The sequence below is a fragment of the Bombina bombina genome, chromosome 1 (assembly GCF_027579735.1).
Source record: "Bombina bombina isolate aBomBom1 chromosome 1, aBomBom1.pri, whole genome shotgun sequence".
NCBI classification, from domain to species: domain Eukaryota; kingdom Metazoa; phylum Chordata; class Amphibia; order Anura; family Bombinatoridae; genus Bombina; species Bombina bombina.
In genome coordinates, this window is record NC_069499.1 from 471642474 (window position 1) to 471667984 (window position 25511).

Here is a 25511-nt window from a genome sequence, read left to right on the forward strand (position 1 = left end):
TTTAATTTATACTTAGTTTATTTGTATTTTTAAAGTAGTGTTTTTAAAGTAGTAGTTTTTTTAAATTTAATAGTAACTTTAGTATTTGGTTAATTAGGTAATTTGGGTTCATTTAGGGGGTGTTAGGTTAGGGGGTGTTAGGTTAGGGGTTAGGTTTATTGCGTTGTGGGCTATGGCGGTTTAGGGGTTAATACTTGAATAGGTTTATTGCGTTGTGGGCTTTGGCGGTTTAGGGGTTAATACTTGAATAGGTTTATTGCGTTGTGGACTATGGCGGATTAAGGGTTAATAGTTTTAATAGGTAGTTTGCGATGTTGGGGTTGGCGGATTTAGGGGTAATAATTTAGTTATTACTTGTGGTGTGGGTTTGATGGCGGATATAGGGGTAAATAGTTTAATTAGGCTTATTGCATTGTGGGGGGTTGTCGGTCTAGGGGTTAATACATTTATTATTAGTAGTGAGAGGGGGGATTGCAAATATAGCGGTTTTTACGTGTTGGGCTTATTTTTGGGAGGCATGTTTGATTTTTACGGGAGATTCGTTACGCTCATTTCTGGACATCGCTAGTTTATCCGACTTACGGCAATTTATGAACTGCCGGCGGGGTTTATGTAATACCCCAATGTGCGAGGTGAAATTACGGGCGGTGCGGGTTGCGGCACTTGCGCTGAAGCCTGCGCCATATTTTGATTGACACTTTATGTAAAGTGAAACTAGTGTCTATTGTTTAGAAGCTGTAATGAAAATTAAGGGGAATAAAAAGAACCAGACAGCCCTGCAGTTTCACAGGCAAGCTACACTGTGACATGTATTTAAATACCTAAATTATAATTTATATTGTTTTACAGTTCTAATATAAGCATCCAAATGCCCCCCTTATAAATAGTGACTGTAAAATCTGCAGTTTGTATTATGTCAGCAATGCAGGCAGCCAAAGGTTATGTTACTTAAACAGAACTGGGGAACAGGCTGGGAAAAACAAGCAAAGGCACAAGAAAGAAGCATAGAGGTGATGTGATACAACAGACACAACTGCAGCTTTTCAACCTGGCTAAAGCTCCGCCTCCTCTCTAGCTTACGCCCACAGCTGTTTCCCTATTGGTGCTTTATCACCATTGTTTAAAATAAGTTAACTCCTTGGTTACCAGCATTTGATATCTACATTAGGAACTCCATCACTTTACTATGGCTGTTTTAATATAAAAACACAATAGTCAACATTATGACTTTTCGTAGTTATTGACATATTAAATGAGCTTGTTTATTATTATTATTTATCTTCTTTTAATTATTATTATTATTTAATATAAATGTATTATGGGATTGGGTTTTATTCAGTTATATACTGCTCCCTGTAGCTCAAGAGGTTAAGGGAGACAAGAGGGTGCAAATGGTTAAAATCTGCCAGGGGAACTAAGAAATGTAATTATAAAATTGAGAATTATTGTGAGGGGGTGGAGAATAGGATTGGACTGTCACAAGAGATTTATGTGCCCTACTATTTCACTTCTGGAACCCAGCCTATGGTGACAAGATGGGTTTTCATTCTCTAGAATGTGAGTAAAAGATTATGCTGGAAATGAATAGAACTCGCCTCCCTGGAGTGAATCCTGCAAAGCTGTACCCTGCTGATATTTAATCATGAAAGGCAGCTGCAACACAGGAGGCGGCCAGGGAATGACACAAAAAAAATAATAGGGTAATGGTAGCTCTTTAAATATTGTTGAAAAAAAAAATTGTATCTACAACCCCTTTTAAGCAGAAAATGCAATCAATATCTATGATATCTTGTGAAAGTAATACTAGCAAATTTGGCTTTAGATATATGTTGTGTTGCTATTCTTAAATGAACGGAAGCAGAAATAAAATGCACTAGATGTTTACAGTCTCAGTGCCTAGTTTCTCACCTTTGCATGTGGTTATATTACAAGCAATGATCTAGCTTTAATATTGTACAGTATATATGCAGCCATATGAGTTCAGTATGCTTTAATTCTTACATAAAACATAGTACAGTACTAACGTCCCATTGCACTTTTTTATATAAATGATACCATATGAATACCCCATTCAAAGTTGTGATTAGTGCATTAAAGCCTGAGGGACAGCAGTGTTTAAACAGTTAACCCCTTAACTGTTGAGCCATTTCCACCCCTGTACTGATCTGTTTTGCAGTTTTTTGATGCTGTTTATATTTAGGCCCTACTGTAGCTCATTTTTCAGTGAGAATTATACCATTATTATGTGCATATATCATGTCATGTAAGAAACCTGCAACAAAAAGTGTAGAAAATGCATTTTTTAATAATAAAATAGTTAATAAACAAGGTTATAAACAATAGTGTGTGTGATTTTTTCTCTAAACATTGTAGTAAAATGAATGGGTTAACCACATATAAATAAGGGGCTTTTGGTGTAGTTATGTAACTTTGATCTGCATATAGGGGCTCCCATGAGCCTCAGTGCAAATAAATGTACATTTATTCACTCCAGGTAGCACTATTAGCGTAGTGATGACTTGGTTATTAAAACTGATATGAGATTTATTTTTAAGAGGGGCTTATAGGCTTTAAAACAAGGGTTCTTAGTGTTCTCTATGCCTTTTTTATGGCCTGCTTTAAAGGGATATGAAACCCCAAAAAAATATTTTGTGATTAAGACAGAGCTTACCATTTTAAAAACATTTCCAATTTACTTCTTTTATCAAATTTGTTTCTTTCCCATGACATTCTGTGTTGAAGAGATACCTAGGTGGGCATCAGGAGCACAATATGGCAGGAAATAGTGCTGCCGCCATCTAGTGCTATTGCAAATAGATAAAATTCATGCAAAACCGCTGCCATATAGTGCTACAAATATGGGCAGGCTCCTAAGCTATGTGCTGGCTTTTCAACAAAATATACCAAGAGAATGAAGACAAAATGATAATAGAAGTAAATTATAAAGTTGTAAAATTGTATGCTCTGTCCATATGTTCCATATCCCTTTACCATGTGTGTACCTTTATTTTTTTTAAAGTGTTTATATTATAGGGACATTGTGCACTAAATCTTTCTTTGCATAACAGTTTTGTAGCTGATACATTTATAGCCCAATGTATAGTTTTGCTTATTTTTTTAATAAAACTGTGCTTATTTTCAGACTCCTAACCAAGCCCCACAGTGCCAGATGTATACACTCCTACTGGGTCCTGTTTATGTTATCCATCTTTTCATATACAGGGAATAGGGAGGAGTGTCTGCTCTTTTTGTTATCCCAGCCCCTTTTAGTGGGTGTCCCAGCCTAACCTCATCAACAGTGCTAAACTGGGAGCTTCTAAGTAAGTTTTCAAAAGATTTCATACTGGATTTTTAGATCAGCATCTGTGCATATTCTTCTTAATAGTAGTGTCTATTACATGCAGTTATAGGAAAAACTTCCCCTATCCCCCAGTCATTCAGCCGAGGAACAAGGAACAGTGGAAGAAGCATCAAGGTGAAAAGGTGCCAGAAGATGAAACAACAACACCTCCAAAATGTGGACTCTTTCCCATGGAAGAAAAGAAAATTATCAGGTAAACATAATTTATGTTTTTCTTCCTAATGGCAAAGAGTCCACAGCCACATTTTATTACTTATGGGAAATTTATACCCAAGCCAAAGAGGATACAGAATGCTAAGATGAGTGGGTAAGAGGCCGCCCATGGCCAGTCCAACTCCGGATGAATCCGGTAACAACTTCCATCGAATAACTAAATCCAAACAATCCCAGAATTCCCGTAGGAAAAAAATATAAAGTAAATAAATCCGACTCGGATAAAATAAACAAGGGCACCCGAAGGCATCCACCTAGAAAGAACTATGTCTCCGCAGGACCTGCCAAACAGAGACCAGAACCCTCAGAAAAAGAAACTAAGAAAACTCATAATAGACCGACCGGAGATAAAATTAACTCCATCATCTATTCCAAAGAACCATGTGAGAACTGAGAAGTCCCCGGACGAAAAAGGAGAGGCTCCCCCGACAAATCAAAAAGACGTCGTAGTAGGACATGCAGCTGCACAATCCTATAACGAAACGCACAACATGGGGGAACAAGCACCCTGAGGGGAATATTATAATGCCGTTCACGGTCTGAACACCCGGGATAGGCAGTCAGGCACATAACTGCAAGGAAACCTCGGGATCTTGCAGACGAATCAGCGCCAATAAAATACTAAAACGAAAATATCCCGCCATCTCCGGGGGAAACAATCCACCCTGCGCGGAGGAGACATCAAAGTAAGGGTCACCTGTGAAAGCAAAAGGAGTGTGCGATTGGGAAGGCGCCTCCTGAAGAACAGAGCCCCCGGAGGCTGATCCAAGGTCCCCCAAGCCCGAGGGACCCGGAAAGCTATGCAGGCACAAGAGACCAGAGTGGTAGACTTGCGACAACGGGGCCAAACGACAGTCCTCATTCTGAGGACGACTCTTCTTATAAGACAATAGTCCCGGCATTAGAAGCCTCCATGGCTAGGACTAATATAAATGCCAATATTGGAAAACAAAAAACAAACGACTGGCACCTGACACACAATGGCTGGGGCACTCACCACCTCCTTTTACCAGAGCTCAGCGGAGCAAACTCTTTCCCTCCGTCGCCACTCGGTCAGTAATGCAGAAGGGGAAGAACCCTGCCCAAGCATAAAAACGCACGGTCAGCAGATGCCCCACGAAATCCAAAAAGCGCGCCACCGAAAGGCGGCAAAACTAGGCCCACATAAAAGGATACACAAGACTACACAAACAGGCATACATCCATAACCTGAAGGTTTTTAGTCCTAGGTCTGCATTCACAAGCCCATAAAAAAGCCACTATGCACCGCATAGAGTAACGCTACTTGTTTCAGCCTCAGATCCCGTACACACATACCTAATGCAGGTTGAATCACATAAGAAACATAAGAGACCCCTTCACCAAACCACACTAAGGAGGGAATATCCCTTGATTCCAAGATCTGTACTGAAGGTGCTTCAGCGAAGCCCATACTATACTGTCATAATAAATCACATTACAGACAATGTAATAAAATGAAACAATCTTACCGGAATCTAAACTGTGGAACAGGAACACGGCCCTTCAAGTGTGACGAATAGTGGCAGCGCCTCCGTCATGGACAGCAGGTAGCGAAGCGAAGTTCGACAACGCCAAGTGCTGAAAGGAGCTGTTATAACGAGTCGGGATGGTGTCGCAGGGGAAGCTCCCACTGCATCTCTGGGCTCTAACTTTCACATAGGCCCTCCACAAGAGACTAACAGGACTACTTAAAACTCCTGTCCCATGTCAAAGGGTAGCACCCTACTGTGAGACATATTAAAATTAAATAAAAGTAGAACAAATGGAAAAAAATAAAATAAAACAAACTTCTGACACTTCTCTGCCAACCTCCTGGGATGAAAGGCAAAGAATGACTGGAGGATATGGGAAGTGGGAGGAGTATTTAAGCCTTTGGCTGGTGGGTCTTTGCCTCCTCCTGGTGGCCAGGTTCTTATTTTCCCATAAGTAATGAATGCAGCTGTGGACTCTTTCCCATTAGGAAGAAAATTGGTGTATACTGTCCCTTTAACCCCCTTTCAAACTGTGGGTCTTGGAGGTTTCTATGGCTTAAGGGAGCTGAGATCGAGATGTTTGAACAAAAGCCCCTCAATCCAGTTTCCCTTAAGCCCTCTTCACCTTGGTGACACTTCCAGGTTTCCCAGGCTTGGTAACATCACTGCGCACATGACCTACTGTAATGGAGGGGAAGGGCACACCAGGCCACCACCTGCAGTATCTGCATATTCCCAGCAGCCTGGCCATTACTCCCCTTAACATCTCTGGCGTCAATAAAGGCAACAACCTCCCGCTACTAGAATAAGGTTGGTACTCCAAGCCTTAGGGTCCCTAGACATCACCTGGCCATTTTAACCTGGTTAATGGATGTAGGGGGACCATTAAATACAGCAAAAATGCATAATTAAAAAGTGCATAATAAAGACAATGCAATAACACTTAGGCCACAATTTACTAAGGACCGGGCAAACATGGGCTGACTTATCCACCCCTGTCCATCCGTTATCATGGCTAGCAGGTCTAGGGGGATTGACAAATGTCATAAGTGGGTTAAGAAGCAGCAGTCTGATGACCACTGCTTCTTAAAGTGATAATACATTTCAGACTATAAGAATGTTGCAATGAAAAATATATTAGTTTGCAAGTAAAACCCCATAATTACACATGTTGATTGGATGTTCACTGGAATTGTCATAAAAAAAAAAAAAGAGTTCATCCAAGTGGGCCTGCATACCATTGTAATAGAAGTATTACTATATGCACTCATTTAACCCTTTCACATATGGATTAAAAACATAAAAGGTACAAATATATTTTTTAATGGAAAAGATTAAATATATGGCATTCGATTAGTTAAGGTTTATCATCACTTTTTTTATGGCAAACATATTTTATTTCCATGTGCCTGCCCCTGTATCATGTGACAGCTATCAGCCAATTACAGACTAGTATATGTAAATGTATACTATACTCTGTGAACTTGTGCACATGCTCAGTAGGAATGTGTACATATAAAAAGATAAAAAAAAATGCAAAAAATAATAATGGAAGTAAATTGGAAAATCTCTTAAAACTGCATGCTCTATCTAAATCATGAAAGTTACATTTTTACTTTAGTGTCCCTTTAAAAGAGACACTAAAGTCAAATTTAAACTTTCATGATTCACATAGATCATGCAATTTATTTCCATTACTTTCTGACTCTTTGTGCAATTACTAAATGTTGTAGATACTTTTAAAAGAAGCCAAATGATTTACATGAACTAGATTAGTCAGCGCTAGTTAGCACATGAATATCTGACATGGAAAATACATTCTTTTAGCATTTTTAATATTTTAGAGACTACTTTACATATGAAAAGCTCAATCGTTGCCATGAAAGAAAAGGAATTCTACACTTAAAAGGAAAGAAGGGAATTATAAATATGAATTGTCTCTTATTATATATCAGCACATTGCTAACTGGTTCTGCAGTTGAAGAGCAAATAGATGCTTCTCTCATTGGTTCTACCCAAATAAAATGATGAGAGAATAAATGAGGGACTTACTTGGCTTGGAAGGCATTGTTTGTTCCCCTGTGATCAAGGTCATGGCATAGGCATCCCACAAGCAAAGCCAAAATCTCTATGTCCACCAGAAGTTCCTGAAATCCAGCTGTCTGTGGACACAAAAATGATTCTGTGACTGTTTCATTTAATTAAAAGTAATGTCACTAAGGCAGTATTTTGTCTAAGGCACCTGTAACCCTTCAGCCATTTTACACCCTGGTTTTAATTGTTTGGCAAATAAACATACATTTCAGTATTTCCTCTGTGAGGTACCCACACATATAAGATATCTAGATAGGTAGTGTGCACATGTCTGGGGCACTACATGCTCTTGCTAATGTATAACATTGTTGCAAAACTGCTGCGTTATAGTGCTGCAGACACGTGCATACTCCTGAATTTACCTTCCTGCTTTTCAACAAAAGATAAGAAAACAAAGAAAATTGGAAAGTTGTTTAAAATTGTATGTGCTATCTGAATCACAATAAAAAATTGGGGTTTTATCGCCTTTTAATATGCAAAACATACCATAATATTGGAAAATATCACTATTTTGTCATTTTCTCTGGCATACATGATAAATAGCGGCGCAGTAGTCATTATTTCCTACAGGTATCATATTTTATGGTCACACATTAAACATCAGTTTTCCTTGACAAAATATACATTTAGAATTAACTCCTAAAATTGATTATTGAAAATCAGAAGTTAAAATGTATTATATTTGCCACTTTGGTCCATCTTGCAATTTATTCAGAAAATCAGTAAGCAAAAAATATCTTACATGACAATAATAAGATACATTGTAAAATTACACATAATTCAAATATCCCAAACAGGTGGCTTAAATAATGTTATGCATGCTCATAGATAGTTCCACTCTCACCTAGTGTAGAAAACAAACATATAGATGTTTTTGTTTTTTGGGTGATCACAATCCCAAATGGATTCACCAACTAAAACCTGACACCTGCAAACTAGTTTTTACTATAAAGTTCCTGAAAAGGTGTTTTCATTCTTCAGAACTCCTTATCAGAATTGAAACTGGGAGCCAACCAAAACTAACATATACAATGAGCAATCCACATCTCTTAACAGGGCTGGATTTATAATTAGGCAGAGTAGGCATGTGCCTACAGGCTCCCACCATAAAGGGGCACTTGTCTCTGCCTATTAGAAATACCAGTCATCTGGGGGACGGAGCTAGCCATCTATGAGAACAGACACATGGAGAGAGACCTCCTGCTATTTTAGTCTACAAAATCACCTTTACCTACTGTTTAGCGACTATTTTTGTAGTGTGGATATATTACTAAGGGACAACACCCTAGCAAGGCTCGCTAAAAAGAATGATTTTCTACACCAAAAGTTTGACGGAACAAGATTGCGGCCTGTAAGACCAGATCAGTGTAAACCGCCTCTGCCCATAAACATTGCAACAAAATCTAATCTACTAAACCTACCAGGAATCTAACTGAGAGACCACAAATCACTAGAAGTGATATTGGAGGCTTTAAGGACAAGCTGCCTGTTACTTATTATACGACCATGAGCTCAGTGGACAATTGGGAGTCGCACATATACTTACTACTGGATAAACTTTGTTGGAAGCTAGTAAGATTGGTTCATGAGACATGTGCCAACCTACTTTCACAAGTGGGGCACCCTAAGACAACCGCTAAGCCACATCTGGAGATTCTCATGGACCAGGACCAAGCCGATATACATCCAGCAGAAAAAGCCACTCTAGAGGAAAGAGTCAACACAGATATTATTGATGCGACTTCCGATGGTGTGGCAGACATGGCCGATGGATCTTCGGACTATAAGTACCTACCCCACAAAAGATGCTTATCAAGGCGCTCCAGACTCAATAAAATTTTAACTAAGGTGACACCCTCATGCTGATTCCTACAGCCACTCTTGCTGAGTGCTACCATCATCTCTACAGGCAGGCCGCAGACCACTACCATCTGTTCTGTAGGTTCTGATATCTGCAGCTCCAAGTCACGAAAGGCTGGTATAGGCTAATATTCTGGTCCTGATTTGTTAAATAAATAGAGCAGACTAACTAAACCTTGATGCCTACCTTTTTCTCTAGAATGTTTAAGTATCTGTTAGCTGAGATCGCCATGGAAATGGACATTGATGCTGAGTTTATTTTTGGGCGATGTTTACTTGTTGTCTTGCCAATACTGTTTACTATGTTGTACTCTTAAATTCACTCAGTGTATACTAAAGTTAATCCAAGATCTAGGTGGGTGTTTAAGTTACATATAGGTGATATTATTTATGTTTGTGGAGCTGAAGTCGCTTAACTACACTAATTGTTATATATTATCCCCTAAGCCTAACTTGATAGGGATACCCCTATATCCTTTACGATGAGCCCTAAGAGTAATGTGACTTTATTCAGCATACTGCTCAAAGATATGTACCCTCACGTATAGAAAAGAGTTAACTAAGGGAGAATACTGCTTAACCCAGAAGATGGGTCATAAAGGCTGTAATATATCTGAGTTTACTTTGTTGCTTGGCTGTTGGTGGCTGAGACAGCAGAGTGTACAATTTTAATTTTAAAACATTGCCCATCCTCAATTTTATACCACTCCATTCAGACCTTAGACTACTATATATCTTTACTTAATGTACTCAGTGAGGAAGTTAACTACCTTTGGTAAATGATCGATTTTACTATGGCCCATGAGATACCCACTCTAATTTACTCATTGATATACTAGCTACCTGCCTTTTATAGAAATTCTAATGCTTATGTCATATTGGTTTCAAGCTAATACTTGTGGCTGTAATCAATTTATATGTTTACCTAATATGCAATATATAGGAGCGGTGTGATAACGGAGGTAGTAGATCTGTTTTTCAGTTTTGCATTAGATCTTTGGACATGAGTGGCTGTTTTGTATCTTATAGTGTTAATCTGAGCGATGATACTATTGAGAATGAAGATCCACTAATTTGAAACCGTTAATAGTTTTATCTGAGACTGTTATTGTACCAGTTATGTTTTTGATGTTGTCTGTTATATTCAAAATTTGATACCTCCCTTTAAGATATCTAAGAACTACAGGACATACGTTTTCGAGAGAGAAATCTCAATGTATCCTTCCTGGTAAAATATTTTATAAATAAATAAAATATAGTGATTTATGAACTTTTTACATTATTGCTAGCTACGTTCACCCCATCTTAGTTTACTTGTTAAAGGGACACTGAACCCATTTTTCTTTCGTGATTCAGATAGAGCATGCAATTTTAAGCAACTTTCTAATTTACTCCTATTATCAATGTTTCTTCTTTCTCTTGCTATCTTTATATGAAAAAGAAGGCATCTAAGCTTTTTTCTTGGTTCAGAACTCTGGACAGCAGTTTTTGATTGGTGGATGAATTTATCCACCAATCAGCAAGGACAACCTAGGTTGTTCACCAAAAATGGGCCGGCATCTAAACTTACATTCTTGCATTTCAAATAAAGATACCAAGGCCTAGATTTAGAGTTCGGCGGTAGCCGTCAAAACCAGCGTTAGAGGTTTTCTAACGCTGGTTTTGGCCGCCCGCTGGTATTTGGAGTCAGTGATTAAAGGGTCTAACGCTCACTTTACAGCCGCGACTTTTCCATACCGCAGATCCCCCTACGCCATTTGCGTAGCCTATCTTTTCAATGGGATCTTTCTAACGCTGGTATTTAGAGTCGTTTCTGCAGTGAGCGTTAGAGCTCTAACGACAAGATTCCAGCCGCCTGAAAATAGCAGGAGTTAAGAGCTTTCTGGTTAACGCCGGTTCATAAAGCTCTTAACTACTGTACCCTAAAGTACACTAACACCCATAAACTACCTATGTACCCCTAAACCGAGGTCCCCCCACATCGCCGCCACTCGATTAAAATTTTTAACCCCTAATCTGCCGACCGCCACCTACGTTATACTTATGTACCCCTAATCTGCTGCCCCTAACCCCGCCGACCCCTATATTATATTTATTAACCCCTAACTTGCCCCACACAACGTCGCCGCAAGCTACTTAAAATAATTAACCCCTAATCTTCCGACCGCAAATCGCCGCCACCTACGTTATCCCTATGTACCCCTAATCTTCTGCCCCTAACATCGCCGACCCCTATGTTATATTTATTAACCCCTAATCTGCCCCCCACAACGTCGCCGACACCTACCTACACTTATTAACCCCTAATCTGCCGAGCGGACCTGAGCGCTACTATAATAAAGTTATTAACCCCTAATCCGCCTCACTAACCCTATCATAAATAGTATTAACCCCTAATCTGCCCTCCCTAACATCGCCGACACCTACCTTCAATTATTAACCCCTAATCTGCCGACCGGAGCTCACCGCTATTCTAATAAATGTATTAACCCCTAAAGCTAAGTCTAACCCTAACACTAACACCCCCCTAACTTAAATATAATTTTTATCTAACGAAATAAATTAACTCTTATTAAATAAATGATTCCTATTTAAAGCTAAATACTTACCTGTAAAATAAATCCTAATATAGCTACAATATAAATTACATTTATATTATAGCTATTTTAGGATTAATATTTATTTTACAGGTAACTTTGTATTTATTTTAACCAGGTACAATAGCTATTAAATAGTTAAGAACTATTTAATAGTTACCTAGTTAAAATAATTACAAATTTACCTGTAAAATAAATCCTAACCTAAGATATAATTAAACCTAACACTACCCTATCAATAAAATAATTAAATAAACTACCTACAATTACCTACAATTAACCTAACACTACACTATCAATAAATTAATTAAACACAATTGCTACAAATAAATACAATTAAATAAACTATCTAAAGTACAAAAAATAAAAAAGAACTAAGTTACAGAAAATAAAAAAATATTTACAAACATAAGAAAAATATTACAACAATTTTAAACTAATTACACCTACTCTAAGCCCCCTAATAAAATAACAAAGACCCCCAAAATAAAAAATTCCCTACCCTATTCTAAATTTAAAAAGTTACAAGCTCTTTTACCTTACCAGCCCTGAACAGGGCCCTTTGCGGGGCATGCCCCAAGAAGTTCAGCTCTTTTGCCTGTAAAAGAAAACATACAATACCCCCCCCCCCCAACATTACAACCCACCACCCACATACCCCTAATCTAACCCAAACCCCCCTTAAATAAACCTAACACTAAGCCCCTGATGATCTTCCTACCTTGTCTTCACCATGCCAGGTTCACCGATCCGTCCTGGCTCCAAGATCTTCATCCAACCCAAGCGGGGGTTGGCGATCCATAATCCGGTGCTCCAAAGTCTTCCTCCTATCCGGCAAGAAGAGGACATCCGGACCGGCAAACATCTTCTCCAAGCGGCATCTTCTATGTTCTTCCATCCGATGACGACCGGCTCCATCTTGAAGACCTCCAGCGCGGATCCATCCTCTTCTTCCGACGACTAGACGACGAATGACGGTTCCTTTAAGGGACGTCATCCAAGATGGCGTCCCTCGAATTCCGATTGGCTGATAGGATTCTATCAGCCAATCGGAATTAAGGTAGGAATTTTCTGATTGGCTGATGGAATCAGCCAATCAGAATCAAGTTCAATCCGATTGGCTGATCCAATCAGCCAATCAGATTGAGCTCGCATTCTATTGGCTGTTCCGATCAGCCAATAGAATGCGAGCTCAATCTGATTGGCTGATTGGATCAGCCAATCGGATTGAACTTGATTCTGATTGGCTGATTCCATCAGCCAATCAGAAAATTCCTACCTTAATTCCGATTGGCTGATAGAATCCTATCAGCCAATCGGAATTCGAGGGACGCCATCTTGGATGACGTCCCTTAAAGGAACCGTCATTCGTCGTCTAGTCGTCGGAAGAAGAGGATGGATCCGCGCTGGAGGTCTTCAAGATGGAGCCGGTCGTCATCGGATGGAAGAACATAGAAGATGCCGCTTGGAGAAGATGTTTGCCGGTCCGGATGTCCTCTTCTTGCCGGATAGGAGGAAGACTTTGGAGCACCGGATTATGGATCGCCAACCCCCGCTTGGGTTGGATGAAGATCTTGGAGCCAGGACGGATCGGTGAACCTGGCATGGTGAAGACAAGGTAGGAAGATCATCAGGGGCTTAGTGTTAGGTTTATTTAAGGGGGGTTTGGGTTAGATTAGGGGTATGTGGGTGGTGGGTTGTAATGTTGGGGGGGGGGGTATTGTATGTTTTCTTTTACAGGCAAAAGAGCTGAACTTCTTGGGGCATGCCCCGCAAAGGGCCCTGTTCAGGGCTGGTAAGGTAAAAGAGCTTGTAACTTTTTAAATTTAGAATAGGGTAGGGAATTTTTTATTTTGGGGGTCTTTGTTATTTTATTAGGGGGCTTAGAGTAGGTGTAATTAGTTTAAAATTGTTGTAATATTTTTCTTATGTTTGTAAATATTTTTTTATTTTCTGTAACTTAGTTCTTTTTTATTTTTTGTACTTTAGATAGTTTATTTAATTGTATTTATTTGTAGCAATTGTGTTTAATTAATTTATTGATAGTGTAGTGTTAGGTTAATTGTAGGTAATTGTAGGTAGTTTATTTAATTATTTTATTGATAGGGTAGTGTTAGGTTTAATTATATCTTAGGTTAGGATTTATTTTACAGGTAAATTTGTAATTATTTTAACTAGGTAACTATTAAATAGTTCTTAACTATTTAATAGCTATTGTACCTGGTTAAAATAAATACAAAGTTACCTGTAAAATAAATATTAATCCTAAAATAGCTATAATATAAATGTAATTTATATTGTAGCTATATTAGGATTTATTTTACAGGTAAGTATTTAGCTTTAAATAGGAATCATTTATTTAATAAGAGTTAATTTATTTCGTTAGATAAAAATTATATTTAAGTTAGGGGGGTGTTAGTGTTAGGGTTAGACTTAGCTTTAGGGGTTAATACATTTATTAGAATAGCGGTGAGCTCCGGTCGGCAGATTAGGGGTTAATAATTGAAGGTAGGTGTCGGCGATGTTAGGGAGGGCAGATTAGGGGTTAATACTATTTATGATAGGGTTAGTGAGGCGGATTAGGGGTTAATAACTTTATTATAGTAGCGCTCAGGTCCGCTCAGCAGATTAGGGGTTAATAAGTGTAGGTAGGTGTCGGCGACGTTGTGGGGGGCAGATTAGGGGTTAATAAATATAACATAGGGGTCGGCGATGTTAGGGCAGCAGATTAGGGGTACATAGGGATAACGTAGGTGGCGGCGGTTTACGGAGCGGCAGATTAGTGGTTAAAAGTGTAATGCAGGGGTCAGCGATAGCGGGGGCGGCAGATTAGGGGTTAATAAGTGTAAGGCTAGGGGTGTTTAGACTCGGGGTACATGTTAGAGTTTTAGGTGCAGACGTAGGAAGTGTTTCCCCATAGGAAACAATGGGGCTGCGTTAGGAGCTGAACGCTGCTTTTTTGCAGGTGTTAGGTTTTTTTTCAGCTCAAACAGCCCCATTGTTTCCTATGGGAGAATCGTGCACGAGCACGTTTTTGAGGCCGGCCGCGTCCGTAAGCAACTCTGGTATCGAGAGTTGCATTTGCGGTAAAAATGCTCTACGCTCCTTTTTTGGAGCCTAACGCAGCATTTGTTTGAACTCTCGATACCAGAGTTAAATTTATGGTGCGGCCAGAAAAAAACCCGCGGAGCGTTAACAGCCCTTTTACCGCCAAACTCCAAATCTAGCCGCAAGAGAATAAAGAACATTTGATAATAGGAATACATTAGAAAGTTGCTTAAAATGTCATGCTCTATCTGAATCACAAAAGAAAAAATTTGGGTACAGTGTCCCTTTAAACTGAGGAAAATATATCCTACGTCCATATCCCCAAATTCTTCATATGCATATTCCACCATAGTAGTTATTGATAAACTCCCCAATCTCTACATTTAAATTTGGTTTTAATATTACCAGTTCTTCTTATAAGTTTTTAAAGTCCACGTACATAGCATGTATGAACAAATGATGCTAACTATACAGTATATCTTACTTGAGCACAACTATGATCTCAATACCAGTGTATGTACCGGTTTTATGTTCAATTTGGATGCAGTCTACTATAGTATAACTAGTTCCTTCTGGTTTGTTGTTCTTTATATGGATGCTGTCAATGGTTTGTATACTTCTCATATTTGTGAAAGATCATGCTTTATATACTGTACGCCTTCAATAACCTCAATAAAAATATATTTAAAAAAAAAAAAAAGAAATACCAGTCAACTTAAAATTACCTTCCTGAAATCACCGTAGTGAGAGCTGGAAAAAATTGTAACAGCTTCAGATTTTGGTACCTATAGGCACCTGGGCTGCAGAACTGGCCCTGCCCCTCTTAAATTTACATTACAGTTGTTTTGACATAGCCCTTTGTACAGTGTGTAAAGGAAATCATCATTTACATGTGAGAGATTAACCTATTGTAATCCAAATCCTTCCTGATAACTGGTAAACAATTTGAATTACGTTTGTATATAGGCATTAGTTAGGGCAAGATTACTAGGGGAGCAGTATTTTGTGCTTGTGTCCGGAAAAAAAAAGTTGAGAAAAACACCCACAAGTCATGCATACATGATCGTGGTTATTTAAAAGTGTGACGTATGAAGATAATATTGCATATTTCATAATCCAATGTTCTGCACATAGCAGAATATGTAAAAATATATTTAAATATATATCTGATGGATTTTTACATATATATATATATATATATATATATATATATATATATATATATATATATATATATACATATATAAATATCTTTTTAAAAATACGTAACATATTTTGCTATATGCAGAACATTAGAATGTGAAATATTTACAGTAAATACACAGCATAACTCTTTATTAAAAATGAATAGTGCATAAATATGCTGTTTAAGGTTTACACCTGCTTGACTGCACAGGGCTCCAATGCATATATATATATATATATATATATGTATATGTGTGTATATGTATATGTATGTGTGTATATATATATATATATATATATATATAATGTGTGTGTATGTGTATATACAGTGGGGAAAAAAAGTATTTAGTCAGCCACCAATTGTGCAAGTTCTCCCACTTAAGAAGATGAGAGAGGCCTGTAATTTTAATCATAGGTATATCTCAACTATGAGAGACAAAATGTGGAAACAAATCCAGACAATCACATTGTCTGATTTCGAAAGAATTTATTTGCAAATTATGGTGGAAAATAAGTATTTGGTCAATATCAAAAGTTCATCTAAATACTTTGTTATATATCCTTTGTTGGCAATGACAGAGGTCAAACGTTTTCTTTAAATCTTCACAAGGTTGTCACACACTGTTGCTGGTATGTTGGCCCATTCCTGCATGCAAATCTCCTCTAAAGCAGTGATGTTTTGGGGCTGTCGCTGGGCAACACGGACTTTCAACTCCCTCCAAAGGTTTTCTATGGGGTTGAGATCTGGAGACTGGCTAGGCCATTCCAGGACCTTGAAATGCTTCTTACGAAGCCACTCCTTCGTTGCCGGGGAGGTGTGTTTGGGATCATTGTCATGCTGAAAGACCCAGCCATGATACATCTTCAATGCCCTTGCTGATGGAAGGAGGTTTGCACTCAAAATCTCACAATATATGGCCCCATTCATTCTTTCATGTACACGGATCAGTTGTCCTGTTCCCTTTGCAGAGAAACAGCCCCAAAGCATGATGTTGCAACCCCCATGCTTCACAGTAGGTATGGTGTTCTCTCTCCTCCAAACACGACAAGTTGTGTTTCTACCAAACAGTTCTACTTTGGTTTCATCTGACCATATGACATTCTCCCAATCCGCTTCTGGGTCATCCAAATGCTCTCTAGCATACTTCAGATGGGCCCAGACATGTACTGGCTTAAGCAGGGGGACACGCCTGGCACTGCTGGATCTGAGTCCCTGGTGGCGTAGTGTGTTACTGATGGTAGCCTTTGTTACGTTGGTCCCAGCTCTCTGCAGGTCATTCACTAGGTCCCCCTGTGTGGTTCTGGGATGTTTGCTCACCGTTCTTGTGATCATTTTCACCCCACGGGGTGAGATCTTGCATGGAGCCCCAGATCTCGGGAGATTATCAGTGGTCTTGTATGTCTTCCATTTTCTAATTATTGCTCCCACAGTTGATTTCTTCACACCAAGCTGTTTGCCTATTGCAGATTCAGTCTTCCCAGCCTGGTGCAGGTCTACAATTTTGTTTCTGGTGTCCTTCAACAGATCTTTGGTCTTCACCATAGTGGAGTTTGGAGTGTGACTGTTTGAGGTTGTGGACAGGTGTCTTTTATACTGATAACAAGTTCAAACAGGTGCCATTAATACAGGTAATTAGTGGAGGACAGAGGAGCCTCTTAAAGAAGAAGATACAGGTCTGTGAGAGCCAGAAATCTTGCTTGTTTGTAGGTGACCAAATACTTATTTTCCACCATAATTTGCAAATAAATTATTTCCAAATCAGACTATGTGATTGTCTGGATTTGTTTCCACATTTTGTCTCTCATAGTTGAGGTATACCTATGATGAAAATTACAGGCCTCTCTCATCTTCTTAAGTGGGAGAACTTGCACAATTGGTGGCTGACTAAATACTTTTTTGCCCCACTGTGTATATATATATATATATATATATATACACACATATAAATACATAAATACATCTGTACACACATATAAACATATATATACTGTAATAGGCGGGATCAGACTGATATACTACAGGAAAGTTCTACTCTGTGAAAAGCATTACTGGGCTAAAAAGAGAAATCACCATTGAACAAGCTAACAATGTTATAAAGTAATAAAGTAGCTCTTTTGTAAACCATTAAGCTCTTGAGAAAGACGATGTAAAACTGTTGAAATGCGTTAGGAAAATAAGAGCAAGTATTTCTACACAAAAGAGCTGTTTATTTAATCTTCAATAAACTGGCCGTATATTATCAACACATTTTGTGAGTACCTTATTTTATGGGCTATCCATTTATTGGCGTACTACACTATTGGTGATTTTCCTCTAGTGCCACTGAGACATATATCCCTTGAGGTGGAAGTGGATAGTACCTGAAGGAGACTTTGAACATTCGATGTACCTCTGGGTCCAGCGCATTTTTTATATAAGAATACACAAGTTTGACGTTTTGTGGTGAGAAACTGTGAGACAGCAGCTGTCCCAAACTAGGGGAGTATTTTTATCATCATCATATTATTTAAACTCTGTTTGCTAATTTAGAGTTGGAAGAGACCGGTTGAGATTGAAATTCTCCATCTAAGAGGTGGAGAACACAGCAGGGAAGCAGCGGTCTGATGACTGCTGCTTGATAAATCCTTATTGCTGGTTCTCTTGTGCGAAATGCAGTCAAAGAGTAGAGAAGGACTTGATAAATCGAGCCCAGTGAGTTCAGCCACTGTGAAGTCTAAACTACAATTTCTCTCCAAACTGGAGATTGTTTTTTTGAATATCATGGTTTTAGTGATTGGAACAGACTACATAATTTGCAAGAAATAACATATATAATATTATATGTATTCTTATCACTTGATTGGGATAAAGGATATTTATTTACCACTTAGTGTGACACAGTGAAATTGTATTGTTAATGTGCTTGTTTAACTTAAAAAAATCCCAGAAGAAGAGTAGATTGCTTAGGAGCATTCATTAGCTTTCTTATTTTTAATGCAAAATACAGCAGAGCAAATAACTAGAAAAATAAGTAAGACAATACATGTGTTTTATATATTTAATCCCTCTAGTACCAGGGATTTGAGAACATTTCTTTTTAGAACTGGAGACCAGACAGATTGTCATGATTCTATTTAAACTCAATCAGCCACCAATCAGTAAGTGCTAGCCAGGTGCTGAACCAAAACTGGGCCAGCTCCTAAGCTTCACATTCCTGCTTTTCAAATAAAGATAGCAAGAGAACAAAGAAAAATTGATATTAGAAGTAAATTAGAAAGCGGCTTAAAATTGCATTCTCTATCTGAATCATGAAAGAAAAAAATTGGGTTTAGTATTCCTTTAACCCCTTAACGACCGACGACGTAGAGGGTACATCCTGCAAAAAAAGGCCGTTAACGATCAAGGACGTACCCTGTACGCTGTCAGCTAAACTGAGCGCTGGAAGCGATCGAGGCATCCTGCAATACTGTTCCCAACTGCCAGGACCGGATTGATCACTCCCCCACGAGTGATCGCTTCCGGTTTCGCTCCACGTGGAGCCCGGCAGTCTAACAGAGCATCATAAGCAATTGGAAAGGCTTCCGATGCTCTACTTGTGTGCTAAGTGTCTCAGTGGGTCAAGGCACTTAGGTATAAAACATTTTAAAAATGTTTTTATTATATAAAATAAAAGCCCCATATAGCCCCCCTCCCCCACCCCCATGAGGCTTCAAAGATGGCGATGCCAAGTGTATCATGGGGCCTCAGGGGGTGTCCCTAGCCTGCCTCATCATAGGGACAAGCTAGGGTCATCCATTCTGAGCCTTCCACAAAAAAAAATAATAAAATCCCATTTGTCTGATCATGTCAATATTTGTAAATATTGACTCTGATCAGTGTGGATCTCCCTCTCCTCACTTGCGTTTTTGTTGAGAGAGAGAGAGAGAGAGAGAGAGAGAGACCTGTGTTCAGGAGAGAGATATTTATTTCATTTATTTGTTAAAAATTGAGAGACCCAAAGGCTCTTTTCAGAGCCATTAACCCCTAGCTTGCCAGTGATCACTATAAATCACTGGCGGTAGCATAGCTGCACTTTTTTGCTGTCTGTGCATTTTATTAGGGGTTAATTTTTTGTTGTAATTTTTTTGAGAGACACAAAGGCTCTTTTCAGAGCCATTTAGCTAATTTAATTTTCAGAGCCATTAACCCCTAGTTTGCCAGTGTTAACTATAAATCACTGGCAGTAGCATAGCTGCACTTTTTTGCTGTCTGTGCATTTTTTTAGGGGTTCATTTTTTGTTGTAATTCTTTTGAGAGACCCACAGGCTCTTTTCAGAGCCATTTAGTTAATTAACGGCTAGATTAGTTAATAAACGGCTAGATTAAGTGACGTCATCTTGGATCATTACGAAGAAGCCGTCGTTTGAAGAGGATGCTCCGCGTCGGATGTCTTGAAGATGGACCCACTCCGCGCCGGAAGGATGAAGATAGAAGATGCCATCTGGATGAAGACTTCTGCCCGTCTGGAGGACCACTTCTGCCCGCCTGGAGGACCACTTCTGCCGGCTTCATTGAGGACATCTTGCTGCTTGGATGAAGCCTTCTCCCGGTAAGTGAATCTTCGTGAGTTAGTGTTCCCAACTGCCGGGACCGGATTGTGTTCCCAACTGCCGGGACCGGATTGATCACTCCCCCACGAGTGATCGCTTCCGGTTTCGCTCCACTTGGAGCCCGGCAGTCTAACAGAGCATCGGAAGCAATTGGAAAGGCTTCCGATGCTCTACTTGTGTGGTAAGTGCCTCGGTGGGTCAAGGCACTTAGGTATAAAACATTTTAAAAATGTTTTTATTATATAAAATAAAAGCCCCATATAGCCCCCATCCCCCACCCCCATGTGGCTTCAAAGATGGCGATGCCAAGTGCATCATGGGGCCTCAGGGGGTGTCCCTAGCCTGCCTCATCATAGGGACAAGCTAGGGTCATCCATTCTGAACCTTCCACAAAAAAAAAAAAATAGAATAAAATATCCCATTTGTCTGATCATGTCAATATTTGTAAATATTGACTCTGATCAGTGTGGATCTCCCTCCCTCTCCTCACTTGCGTTTTTGTTGAGAGAGAGAGAGAGAGAGAGAGAGACCTGTGTTCAGGAGAGAGATATTTATTTCATTTATTTGTTAAAAATTGAGAGACCCAAAGGCTCTTTTCAGAGCCATTAACCCCTAGCTTGCCAGTGATCACTATAAATCACTGGCGGTAGCATAGCTGCACTTTTTTGCTGTCTGTGCATTTTATTAGGGGTTAATTTTTTGTTGTAATTTTTTTGAGAGACACAAAGGCTCTTTTCAGAGTTATTTAGCTAATTTAATTTTCAGAGCCATTAACCCCTAGTTTGCCAATGTTAACTATAAATCACTGGCAGTAGCATAGCTGCACTTTTTTGCTGTCTGTGCATTTTTTTAGGGGTTCATTTTTTGTTGTAATTTTTTTGAGAGACCCACAGGCTCTTTTCAGAGCCATTTAGTTAATTAACGGCTAGATTAGTTAATAAACGGCTAGATTAAGTGACGTCATCTTGGAACATTACGAAGAAGCAGTCGTTTGAAGAGGATACTCCGCGTCGGATGCCTTGAAGATGGACCCGCTCCACGCCGGAAGGATGAAGATAGAAGATGCCGTCTGGATGAAGACTTCTGCCCGTCTGGAGGACCACTTCTGCCCGCCTGGAGGACCACTTCTGCCGGCTTCATTGAGGACATCTTGCCGCTTGGATGAAGACTTCTCCCGGTAAGTGAATCTTCGGGAGTTAGTGTTCCCAACTGCCGGGACCGGATTGATCACTTCCCCACGAGTGATCGCTTCTGGTTTTGCTCCACGTGGAGCCCGGCAGTCTAACAGAGCATCGGAAGCAATTGGAAAGGCTTCCGATGCTCTACTTGTGTGCTAAGTGCCTCAGTGGGTCGAGGCACTTAGGTATAAAACATTTTTAAAATGTTTTTATTATATAAAATAAAAGCCCCATATAGCCCCCCTCCCCCACCCCCATGAGGCTTCAAAGATGGCGATGCCAAGTGCATCATGGGGCCTCAGGGGGTGTCCCTATATCCTGCCTCATCATAGGGACAAGCTAGGGTCATCCATTCTGAGCCTTCCACAAAAAAATAAAAAATAAAATAAAATATCCCATTTGTCTGATCATGTCAATATTTGTAAATATTGACTCTGATCAGTGTGGATCTCCCTCCCTCTCCTCACTTGCGTTTTTGTTGAGAGAGAGAGAGAGAGAGACCTGTGTTTAGGAGAGAGATATTTATTTCATTTATTTGTTAAAAATTGAGAGACCCAAAGGCTCTTTTCAGAGCCATTAACCCCTAGCTTGCCAGTGATCACTATAAATCACTGGCGGTAGCATAGCTGCACTTTTTTGCTGTCTGTGCATTTTTTTAGGGGTTAATTTTTTTGTTGTAATTTTTTTGAGAGACCCAAAGGCTCTTTTCAGAGCCATTTAGCTAATTTAATTTTCAGAGCCATTAACCCCTAGTTTGCCAGTGTTAATTATAAATGACTGGCAGTAGCATAGCTGCACTTTTTTGCTGTCTGTGCATTTTTTTAGGGGTTCATTTTCTGTTGTAATTTTTTTGAGAGACCCACAGGCTCTTTTCAGAGCCATTTAGTTAATTAACGGCTAGATTAGTTAATAAACGGCTAGATTAAGTGACGTCATCTTGGATCATTACGAAGAAGCCGTCGTTTGAAGAGGATGCTCCGCGTCGGATGTCTTGAAGATGGACCCGCTCCACGCCGTAAGGATGAAGATAGAAGATGCCGCCTGGATGAAGACTTCTGCCCGTCTGGAGGACCACTTCTGCCCGCCTGGAGGACCACTTCTGCCGGCTTCACATCTTGCCTCTTGGATGAAGACTTCTCCCGGTAAGTGAATCTTCGGGAGTTAGTGTTAGGATTTTTTTAAGGGTGTATTCGGTGGGTTTATTTTTTTAGGTTAGGGCTTTGGGCCTGCAATAGAGCTAAATGCCCTTTTAAGGGCAATGCCCATCCAAATGCACTTTTCAGGGCAATGGGGAGCTTAGTTTTTTTTAGTTAGTATTTTATTTGGGGGGTTGGTTGTGTGGGTGGTGGGTTTTACTGTTGGGGTGGTGTTTGTATTTTTTTTTTTTACAGGAAAAAGAGCTAATTTCTTTGGGGCAATGCCCCACAAAAGGTCCTTTTAAGGGCTATTGGTAGTTTAGTTTAGGCTAGGGTTTTTTTTATTTTGGGGGGGCTTTTTATTTTGATAGGGCTATTAGATTAGGTGTAATTAGTTTAAAGAGCTGTAATTTGTTTATTTATTTTCTGTAGTGTTTTTTTTTTTATTGTGATTTAGCTAATTTAATTTATTTTATTGAATTTAATGTTGGTAATTTATTTAATTGTAGTGTAGTGTTAGGTGTTAGTTTAACTTAGGTTAGGTTTTATTTTATAGGTACATTTGTATTTATTTTAGCTAGGTAGTTATTAAATAGTTAATAACTATTTAGTAACTATTCTACCTAGTTAAAATAAATACAAACTTGCCTGTAAAATACAAATAAACCCTAAGATAGCTACAATGTAACTATTAGTTATATTGTAGCTAGCTTAGGGTAAGTATTTAGTTTTAAATAGGAATTATTTAGTCAATGATAGTAATTTTATTTAGATTTATTTAAATTATATTTAAGTTAGGGGGTGTTAGGGTTAGACTTAGGTTTAGGGGTTAATAAATTTAATATAGTGGCGGCGACGTTGGGGACGGCAGATTAGGGGTTAATAAATGTAGGTAGGTGGCGGCGATGTTGGGGGCAGCAGATTAGGGGTTAATAAATATAATGTAGGCTGCGGCGATGTCCAGAGCGGAAGATTAGGGGTTAATACGTATAATGTAGATGGCGGCAATGTTAGGGGTGGCAGATTAGGGGTTAATAATATTTAACTAGTGTTTGCGAGGCGGGAGCGTGGCGGTTTAGGGGTTCATATGTTTATTATAGTGGCAGCGATGTCCGGAGCTGCAGATTAGGGGTTAAAAATTTTATTATAGTGTTTGCGATGCGGGAAGGCCTCGGTTAAGGGTTAATAGGTAGTTTATGGGTGTTAGTGTACTTTTTAGCACTTTAGTTATGAGTTTTATGCTACAGCGTTGAAGTGTAAAACTCATATCCACTGACTTTAGAATGCATTACGGATCTTGTCAGTAGAGGCTGTACCGCTCACTTTTTGGCCTCCCAAGACAGACTCGTAATACCGGCGCTATGGAAGTCCCATAGAAAAAAGGGTTTACGAAGTTTACCTGTCGGTTTGTGGTAAGGCCAAAAAAGTGTGTGGTGCCCCTAAACCTGCAAGACTCGTAATAGCAGCGGTAGTGAAAAAGTAGCGTTAGGACCTGTTAACGCTGTTTTTTTAGCTTACCGCAAAACTCGTAATCTAGCCGTAAGTTAATTTAAATTTTGTGTGGATTTTTCTTTTTAGTATTTTTTTTTCTGTGACAGATACAATAATGTCACAGAAAACATATAGTGCTGAGGAAGCATATGCAATCCTTGCATCAGGGTCAGATGCCTCTATGTCTGATTTAGACCCCAATTTTGACCCTGTCATATGCTCAGATACATCATTAGATGCAGTCTCAACTGTTAGTGATGTATATGTGGCTGCAACCCCCCTGCCAGAAGGAGGCATGTTGCTGCCATTGCCGCTGAAGAGTTGGTAACGCCTCATCTCCAGAGGCCAGATATCCTACCCTTCACAGCAAATCCTGGCATCAATATAGATGTTGCAGGATTTTGCCCCCAACAGTTTCTGGAGGTGTTTCTGGGTGATGATGTATTGGGGAACATTGTCGCCCAAACTAATTTATATGCCCATCAGTTCCATGCTGCAAATCCTGAAACATATTTGGCAAAGCAGCAATGGGCCCCCATCAATGTGCCAGAATTTAAAAAATTCTGGGCATTGACTATGCTGATGGTCATCATAAAGAAACCCTCCATTCGCTCCTACTGGAGCAGTAGCCCCATCTGCTCTACCCCCATTTTCTCCCAGAGTATGTCGAGGAAGGGGTATGAAATTATTCTACATTTCATGCACTTCAGCGAAAACAGCCTGTGCCCCCCCCCTAGGGAGCATCCCCAATTTGACAGGCTGTATAAAATCTGCCCCCTGATTACCCACTTTCTGCCAGGTTTGCAGAGGCTTATACACCTGGAAGGAATATATGTGTTGATGAAGTATAAGGGAAGGCTGTGATTCAAGCAGTATATTCCTTCCAAGTGCTCCAGGTATGGGGTAAAGGTGTATAAGCTCTGTGAGAGTGAGACTAGGTATACTCAGGCATTCCAGGTGTATGAGGGAAAGGATAGCCACCTTGACCCTCCAGGTTGCCCAGAACATATGGGAACCACTTGCAAGATTGTCTGGGACCTGATATTACCCCTAATGAACAAAGGGTATCACTTGTACTTAGATAATTATTATACAAGTGTCCTTTTAGTTCAAGCTACTGTATTGGTTTGATACAGTAGCTTGCGGTACAATTAAAAAGAACCGCAAAGGTTTCTCAGGACAACTTGCACGCACCCAGCTACGAAGGGGGGAGACCTTAGCTCTGTGCCAAGAGGAGCTGTTGGCACTTAAGTACAGAGACAAGAAGGATGTATACCTTCTTACCA

The 25511-nt window shown here is 39.5% G+C and overlaps 1 protein-coding gene across 1 annotated transcript in view; it reads right to left on the minus strand.

Moving 5' to 3' along the window:
- PDE11A (phosphodiesterase 11A) overlaps positions 1 to 25511 on the minus strand; it is a 1463629-nt gene that overhangs the window by 217847 nt on the left and 1220271 nt on the right. Inside the window, exon 13 of the mRNA XM_053698495.1 lies at positions 7120 to 7229. Within this exon, the coding sequence (XP_053554470.1) occupies positions 7120 to 7229 (110 nt within the window). The remainder of the gene's footprint in view (positions 1 to 7119; positions 7230 to 25511) is intronic.